Raw genomic sequence first — 9,407 nt, 5'->3', positions numbered from 1 at the left:
CGTCCTTCCCTCTGGTGCTCTGGTGAATAAAGTGACCCCCTCTTCTATGTGGCAACCCCTCAAATACTTCTTCAGTCAGAAATGAAGAAGCTTCTTGAAGGAAAAGCAAAATGTCTTCAAGCAAGAGCAAAGAAAGTCCAGTTGCCATTTGGAAAAGCACTTTTGGGACATCCGCGATCTGGTTGACTGAAAATCTCCACAGACAATGCAAGTAAGCTTATCTGGAATGCAACGGGGAACTAGGTTTAGGATATATGTTTTTGGTCTTTTCCTGGAAGTGGTGGACAGTGCTTTAACTTAATTCAAGAGAAAAGAATAGAGCAGAATTTAGGTAAAAAGGAGAGAAAAACTACCAGATAATTTATATAGACTCACCAGGTCATAGACATGAGTATAACAGGAAGTAGAAGCCACCAGTAATATTGACCCTTGTCTGAGAAGACGGCCATCAGCATCCCTACAAGGACACCGTTGTAGCCGTGGAGTCCAGCAGCAATGGAGGACCTGTGTAGCAACCACGGGGAGAAATTACGTTGCGAATGTAGAATGCAGACACACCTAGATGGACGTTCTTGAACGTCACACAAACTCAGGCAGAGCTAGCGTTTGGAACGCGCACATCTTCGAAGTCAAGCCATTTTTTTTAAAAAAAAAGAAACGAACAAAATTTCATTGTGTGGGTGGCTATAGAAATTGAGTGACGAAATAATTGTTACGGTCTCTGGGCTCCAGAAATATTTGTTTAATTGCAGTAAATCTCATCTTCTAAAATTAAAAAGGGCCTGGTCTTCTTACTGGTTTAGAATAGAATAGAATAGAATAGAATAGAATAGAAAATATGGAATAGAATAGAATAGAAAATATGGAATAGAATAGAATAGAAAATATGGAATAGAATAGAGTAGAATAGAGTAGAGTAGAGTAGAGTAGAGTGTAGAGTGTAGAATGTAGAGTGGAGTGGAGTAGAGTAGAGTAGAGTAGAGTAGAGTAGAGTAGAATAGAATAGAATAGAATAGAATAGAATAGAATAGAATAGAATAGAATAGAGCTGGAAGGGACCTTGGAGGTCTTCTAGTCCAGCCCCCTGCTAAAGCAGGAGAAGTGGATATATTACAGGTTTTTTTTACCCTAGTTTGATAACTGTATTTGAGCTTAGCTGATTACCTTTTTTTAATGTAATCTTACATTGTAAAGGCCGGTCAAAGATCATAATAAAATATTTGATAGGATTTGATGGCATGAATATTGTCACTTAAGAGAAATCCAGTGGCTAATTTCCTCTGAGTATTGAAAGAGTAGGAAGAGGAGGAGGGAGAGGAGGAGGAGGAGGAGGAGGAGGAGGAGGAGGAGGAGGAGGAGGAGGAAAAATTAGAGGACCACCTACCTGTCTTGACTTAGAATAACTGCAGTTAAAGTTGACACAATCCCTCCAATGCAACACATGAGTGTCAGCCAAGGACTCTGGACCAGGAATCCAACGAGCAGGATGAGGCCGCTGAGAGGATTGTTCACAAACATCACTTGAGAGATTCCGCGCAGAAGCCAGTCAACAAATTGGAGAGCCACAGGCTTATCTGAAAGACAAAGGATTTGACAATGTTTCATATGATATGTGATATATGTGTCAACGCTGCTAACATCGGATGTTTTTGCTTTGACAAGAGTTAGATGATGCTGGGGGGTGGAGGAATGTGCATGAGAGTTTAGCTAGACATAACAGTACTAGACCTAGCGTGAGAACCAAGGTTATTGAAATAAGAGGCAATAAGAATTGGCTGGGCTGGAGAACTGGAGGGAAAGGCTTCAAACTAATTGGGGAATGTGATTTATGACAGTTAATTGGAGGAGGGAATTGTGCTTTGAGACTATGTGCTCAGGGGAGGGGAATTCAGATTTTGGCTTCGGCTGTGTAAGTGCCGATGTTATGCTTCTCCAATAAAGTTTCTTTGAGGTAAACAATGCCTCGAAGTTCTTTGAAGAGTTTCATCTGTCTGAACCATGACAATATGATATATGATATATGATATATGATATATGATATATGATATATGATATATGATATATGATATATGATATATGATATATGATATATGATGGTATGATATGGGTAATATATAGAATAGAAGATCTTGTGGAAAGGAATATAGAGATGATCTTGAAGGAAGGAAGAAAGGAAGGAAGGAAGGAAGGAAAAAAAAAAGGGAGGGAGGGAGGGAGGAAGAAGAGAGAGGGAAAGAAGAAAGGAAGGAGGGAGGGAAGGAAGGAGTGAAGAGAGAAGAGAACAAAGGAATGAAGGAAGGAAGGAAAGAAGGAAAGAAGGAAGGAAGGAGGGGGAGAGAGAGGGAAAGGGGAAAGATGGAAGAAGAGGAAGGAAGGGAAGGGAGGAGAAAGGGGAAGGAAGGAGAAAGAGAAGGAAGGAAGGAAGGAGTGAAGAGAGAAGAGAGCGAAGGAACGAAGGAAGGGAAGGAAGGGAAGAAGGAAAGGAAAGACGGAAGGAAGGAAAGAGAGAGGGGGTGAAGGAAGGAGAGAGGGGAAAGGAAGGAAGGAAGGAAGGAAGGGAGATACAGGGGCTATAAAAAGGTGACCCTCCATTACAGATTTTATAGCCCAGGTATCTTGACCCACCTTATTCACACCCAGAGAGTTGCTATTTCTTTCTTTTTTAATGACAAAACTGAACAGAACAGGTGACAGCCTGCAGCATGCTGGTCCTCCATAGTTTTTCCTCTGGGTCTTTTCAGTGCCCTGCGCTGGTCCATCCTGGGGTCCAAAGCCAATGGACAGACCCAATGGTGCTTGCATGGCAGAACAGAGGAAGCAGTCAGGCGAACTAAATGAATATTGCAATGTTGTGATTTGGCAACACTAGTATTGTCATTCTGGCGAAAATAGCACAACGCGGACGAATGCACAACGGGGACAAAAGAAGCAGACTTCTGAATCCAGGCTTTCCCAACCTGGGCAATCATCCTGGCGGGCGAATTTTGGGAGTTGAAGTAATAATAATAATAATAATAATAATAATAATAATAATAATAATAATAATAATAATAATAATAATAACAGAGTTGGAAGGGACCTTGGAGGTCATCTAGTCCAACCCCCTGCTCAGGCAGGAAACCCTATATCCCATTTCAGACAAATGGCTGTCCAGTTTCTTCTTAAAAACTTCCAGTGTTGGAGAAGGGAGAGAGGGAAGGAGGGAGGGAGGGAGGGAGGGAGGGAGAGAAAGAAAGAAAGAAAGAAAGAGATTTGGAAGGGACCTTAGAGGTCATCTAGTCCAACCCCCTGCTCAGGCAGGAAACCCTATATCCCATTTCGGACAAATGGCTGTCCAGTCTCTTCTTAAAAACTTCCAGTGTTGGAGAAGGGAGAGAGGGAAGGAGTGAGGGAGGGAGAGAGAGAGAGAGAAAGAAAGAAAGAAAGAAAAAAAAAAAGAAAGAAAGAAAGAGATTCGGAAGGGACCTTAGAGGTCATCTAGTCCAACCCCCTGCTCAGGCAGGAAACCCTATATCCCATTTCAGACAAATGGCTGTCCAGTCTCTTCTTAAAAACCTCCAGTGTTGGAGCATTCACAAGCATCTTGAAGTTGCGAAGGCTGAAATACTGGTCTAATGTATCGTTTCTCCGGATCCGGCCTGTTTTTTTCTGCAGAGTGGATGGCTTGGAAAACGTGAAAAATCCTGGCTTGGGGAATTCTGGGAGTTGAAGTCCTTGAACGCTGCCAAGGTTTGGGAAAACCTGAAATAGTTGATCAAGGGTCTACCTGGACGGAAGCTCTGATTCATTGTCCTTTTAACGCCGCTCTCTTCTCTACTCTGAATGATCTTTGACCCGGAGACTAGGAGACAGCACAACAAGTTGTGTGTTCGTTTTTGCGTTTGGCAAAAGGTTTAACAGTTCTTAGGAGGTGCCATTTCAGTTGCTTATTTGCAGCGCAGAGTTCAAAAACCTCGGCCTGGATGGTTTATAAAAGGGATCATCACCATAAAGTGCAAGAATACTATGCGGTAATAAAATGCGTCCTTCGGGGAAAATAATAGCAACAATAACACAACGCCACTTTGCAATAGTGGCTAAGGTGCTAGCCTAGAGGAGAATGGAAGTTCTAGTTCTACCTTAGGAACAAAAGCCGACTGGGTGACTTTAGACCAGGGGTAGGCAACCTTGGCTCTTTTATGACTGGTGGACTTCAACTCCCAGCATTCCTGAGCCAGCATGGGGGAACCTTGGCCCCTTCATGACTCGCGGACTTCAACTCCCAGAATTCCTGAGCCAGCATGGCTCAGCTTGGAAACCTCTCCCTTTCCCCTCAGCATGGCTGGCTCAGGAATTCTGGGAGTTGAAGTCCACCAGTCATAAAAGAGCCCAGGTTGCCTACCCCAGGCCTAGGCCACTTTATGACTCGCGGACTTCAACTCCCAGAATTCCTGAGCCAGCATGGCTCAGCTTGGAAACCTCTCCCTTTCTCCTCAGCATGGCTGGCTCAGGAATTCTGGGAGTTGAAGTCCACCAGTCATAAAAGAGACAAGGTTGCCTACCTCTGCTTTAGACCAATGATCAGGACACTGAGTTCTAGTCCCGCCTTAAGCATGAAAAACGGCTGGGTGACTTTGGGCCAATCACCAGGAGACTATGAGTTCTAGTCCCGCCTTAGGCACGAAAACCAGCTGGGTGACTTTGGGCCAATCAGGAGACTGAGAGTTCTAGTCCCGCATTAGGCATGAAAACCAGCTGGGTGGTTTGAGCCAATCATCAGGAGACTGTGAGTTCTAGTCCCACTTTAGGCGCGAAAGCTGGCTGGGTGACTTTGGGCCAATCACCAGGAGACTGTGAGTTCTAGTCCCGCCTTAGGCATGAACACCAGCTGGGTGATCCTGGGCCTTCTCTTGGCCCAACTCACCTCACAGGGTTGTTGTTGCAGGGATAATAGTAAGAGGAGCGAGTATCATATATGGTCTCTGCAATTAATCAGTGAAACTACCTGCCTCCAGAAGCTTTGAATGCTCCAACACTGGAAGTTTTTAAGAAGAGACTGCACAGCCATTTGTCCGAAATGGTATAGGGTTTCCTGCCTGAGCAGGGGGTTGGACTAGATGACCTCCAAGGTCCCTTCCAACTCTGTTATTCTGTTAAAATGGGTCAACGCACGACCAGATTGCGTAAAGACCACCAATGAGGATGCAATGTCAAAATATAGAAGGAATTTTGGGGGGAAAAGTAACGTGTCCAATCTTCCACAATTCCACAACAGGGTTCTCTTTCTGTTGTTTTGAAAGTTTATCAAACTGGGACCATTGCCAAATTGTGTATATCTCTGGCAACATCTGGTGTGGCTCTTACTGCCAATAAGGTTGCAAAATATGACACACATTTATTGTTCTCTGCAAAAACATCACGCAACTGGGAAGTTGATTGAGCGGCTCAGTTCATGCGGAAGATACAAAACAGCTAATTTATGTTGCTCGCCTGGAAGCTGGCAGATGGCCTGAACATCTCTAGGCCAGCTTGTGTTGGGATTGTGACACACCCTCCAAGTGTATAATTTAACATCCGCAGTGGCAGGCAGGCAGGCAGGCGAGGGGAATGCGTGAGTGGGATGAGGCTTTGGAGAGGGAAAGAGAGGGATGAGAGAGGACGCCTGAGCATAAATAACTTGTGATGTGTTTATAAGGTAAAATAAGGGTCAGCCTAAAACTCATCGTAGGATGAGCAATGACAGCTTTGGGTGGTGCAGAAAGAAAGAAAGAAAGAAAGAAAGAAAGAAAGAAAGAAAGAAAGAAAGAAAGAAAGAAAGAAAGAAAGAAAGAAAGAAAGAGAAAGGAAGGAAGGAAGGAAAGAAGGAAGGAAGGAAGGAAGGAAAAAGAAGAAAGGAAAGGTAAGAAAAGAAAAAAGAAGGGAAAGAAAGAAAGGAAGGAAACAAGAAGGAAAGAGAAAAAAGGAAATAAGAAAGGAAAGGAAAATACAAAAAAGGAAGGAAGGAAGGAAGAAAAAAGAAAAGGAAGAAAGGAAAGAAGAAAAGAAAAAAGAAGGAAGGAAAGAAAGAAAGGAAACAAGAAGGAAAGTAAGAAAAAAGGAAAGAATGTCAGAAAGGAAAAAATAAGAAAAAAGGAAGGAAGGAAGGAAGAAGGAAAGAAGGAAGGAAGGAGATGAAAAGGAAGTAGAGATGGATGGATGGAGGGAGGGAGGAAGATGGAAAGGAGGAAGGAAGGAATTAAGGAAGAAGGGAGGGAGGGAGCGAGGGAGGGAGAACGGAAGGAAGGAAGGAAGGAAAAAAAGGAGAAATAGGGAGGGAGCGAGGAAGAAAGGAAGAAAGGAGAAGAAAGAAATAGGGAGGAAGGAAGGAAGGAAGGAAAGAAGGTGGAAAGGAAGGAGGGACCATTTTTTCCGAAAAACACTCTTGTGCAGTGTTTTTCTATCTTAGCATCTTTAAGATGTGTGGATGTCAACTCCCAGATTAGGGCTGGCTAGGGAATTCTGGGAGTTGAAATCCAGATATCTTAAACCTGTCGGCATACTGTCTTGGGAATTCTGGGAGTTGAAGTCCACCTGGCTTAAACTGGCTGAGGTTGAGAAATATTTGGCCTCATCAAGGCATTCAACAACTTCTCACTGTGAGCCCACCTACACTTGTGCTCCCATTGGTTCTTGTAGAGCAGGGGTCTTCAAACTTGGCCCTTTTATGACTGGTGGACTTCAACTCCCAGAATTCCTCAGCCAGCTTTGCTGGCTGAGTAATTCTGGGAATTGAAGTCCACCAGTCATAAAAGGGCCAAGTTTGAAGACCCCTATTGTAGAGGTATCAGAAACATCACCTACCTTTTAGCCAGTCTCCAAACAACTTCATATCTCCGGTGACACAGCTCAGGGCTCGCAACACTTGCTGGCAACATTTGCCTGTTGACTTTTGTGTCTTGTCACACTTTTCAGCAGCGGCATCGATTTCCATTGTGAGGTTTGGATCCTGCCCAGACAAAAACAACAAACCATTTGACCGACTGTCCTTTTGAACTTCCTTTGGGTCAACAACGTGCGCTGTTTTTCCATGGGAATGTCCATGGGGGTCACAATGGGTCGGACACGACTTCGCAACTAACAACAACAACATAGGAAGCAACTCCGAGCAAAACAGCCATGGACGCCGTAGATATTTTCAAGAATATTCTAAGGCGGTACTTCTCAGCCAGCCCTGGCAACTTTATGGACTATGTGGACTTCAGTTCCCAGAATTCCCTAGCCAGCATGTTGACTAGGGAATCCTGGGTGGGGGAGGTTGAAGTCCACACCACATATAGTTCCAAGTTTGAGAAAATCTACTCTAAGACCTTAGAGTCTTCAGAGGTCTTTACAACTGGGAAACTTTGTGGACTTCCATTCCCAGAATTCTGAATGTTGAAGTCCACAAGTCTTAAAGTTGCCCACTTTGGAGACCCCCTATACTAGATTAGTGTTTCTTAACTTCAGCAATTTGAAGACGTGCGTCAACCATCCCACTCGGACCTCTAGTGAAGAAGCTCTGTCATCAACTCATGAAGCCTGGATGGATGAGATGCAGCCAAGACAATCTGTGGCCTTCAACTCCCCAAATTCTGGGAGCTGAGGTCCACACACCTTCATATTGCCAAGGTTGAGGAACACTGTGTTAGATCCACCTTGTGGTCCTCTATCAACCTGAGCGTTGAAGGCAAGGTTTGGATGGATGCCTACCTGGGCTTCCAGCCTCTCCAGTAGTGGCCTACTTTGACAAAGATCTTGGGCACAGGCTGATTCAGAGTCATAAGACTGGCATCCATCTGGTGACAGCTGAACTGGGACTGGGAGAGTGGAAGGGTTGACGGGACCTCCGTCCATCTTTGTTAGCATTGCACGTATGCTAAAGGGCAGAGAGAAGGAAGTCAACAAAGGACTCTCCACCCTGAGTTTATGATTTTATAGATTCTGGGTCAATGCTCCTCATGAGGTTATTTCGTTTTATGACCAGGTTGGAGAAAACAGCTCAACTGTGGGATCTGGGTCAGTCAACCATGAAGAAGCTTCCTCATCCTGACTCCGGGCATCATCTAGCAAAGCAGTTTCCGTTAATTTAAATTAGACTTTAGGGATGGAAGAAAGCCGAGTGAGGAAAGGGTGAGATGTGGGTGACATTCGCAAAGTTGGGAAGTGGCTGTCGTGCATTTATTGAATATCACGCCTGCTAAAGTATGGCTCTACGTGCCTGGCCAGGAATTGCTCTAGTTTTCCATTTTATCATCTTGTTCCCATGATTTTCAGGCTTCACAGCGGCCCACCCTTCCATTTAAACTCAAGAGAACCAACTTAGAACTAAGGAGAAAGTTCCTGACCGTGAGGACAATTAACCAGTGGGACCACTTGCCTCCAGAAGTTGTGGGCGCTCCATCACTGGAGGTTTTTAAGAGGAGACTGGACAGCCATTTGTCAGGAATGGGATAGGGTCTCCTGCTTGAGCAGTGGGTTGGATTAGAAGACCTCCAAGGTCCCTTTCTATTCTATTCTATTCTATTCTATTCTATTCTATTCTATTCTATTCTATTCTATTCTATTCTATTCTATTATCCAATTCTATTCTATTATCTAATTCTATTCTATTCTATTCTATTCTATTCTATTCTATTCTATTCTATTATCTAATTCTATTCTATTCTATTCTATTCTATTCTATTCTATTCTATTCTATTCTATTATCCAATTCTATTATCTAATTCTATTCTACTCTACTCTACTCTACTCTACTCTACTCTACTCTACTCTACTCTATTCTATTATCCAATTCTATTCTATTATCTAATTCAATTCTATTCTATTCTATTCTATTCTATTCTATTCTATTCTATTCTATTCTATTCTATTCTATTCTATTCTACTCTATTCTACTCTACCCTACCCTACCCTACCCTACCCTACCCTACCCTACCCTACTCTACTCTATTCTATTCTATTCTACTCTACTCTACTCTACTCTACTCTATTCTATTCTATTCTACCCTACCCTACCCTACCCTACCCTACTCTACTCTACTCTACTCTACTCTATTCTATTGTATTCTATTCTATTCTATTCTATTCTATTATCCAATTCTATTCTATTATCTAATTCTATTCTACTCTACTCTACTCTACTCTACTCTACTCTACTCTACTCTACTCTACTCTACTCTACTCTACTCTACTCTACTCTACTCTACTCTACTCTATTCTATTCTATTCTATTCTCATATCCATCCAACTATGATGTTCTGCTTTTTTCCTTGAGTCATCCGTTTTACCTCATATTTTTCTTTTGTGATCCAGTCCCCCTTTATTCCCGCTGCATGACAAAATCACCTCTGTTTACTCTTTCATTACAAATCACTCATTTTCGTGTTCAGAATCCATTCAGCTCTCATTTA

General features: G+C 43.1%; 1 protein-coding gene across 1 annotated transcript; it reads right to left on the bottom strand.

Moving 5' to 3' along the window:
• Positions 1-375: 375 nt before the first annotated feature.
• LOC107297898 (urea transporter 1-like) lies at positions 376-6,949 on the bottom strand (the record flags this gene model as incomplete). Its single annotated transcript, XM_015827256.1, has 3 exons — positions 6,820-6,949; positions 1,385-1,574; positions 376-504 (listed from the first exon to the last, which is right to left on the bottom strand). Coding segments are annotated over exons 1-3 (449 nt in total), but the record flags the coding sequence as incomplete, so codon positions are not given.
• Positions 6,950-9,407: the final 2,458 nt, after the last annotated feature.

Source organism: Protobothrops mucrosquamatus, unplaced genomic scaffold (genome assembly GCF_001527695.2).
Source record: "Protobothrops mucrosquamatus isolate PMUCROS unplaced genomic scaffold, P.Mucros_1.0 scaffold3577, whole genome shotgun sequence".
NCBI classification, from domain to species: Eukaryota; Metazoa; Chordata; class Lepidosauria; order Squamata; family Viperidae; genus Protobothrops; species Protobothrops mucrosquamatus.
Note: the sequence above shows the minus strand (reverse complement) of the source record. Positions and strands in the feature narration are given on the sequence as shown.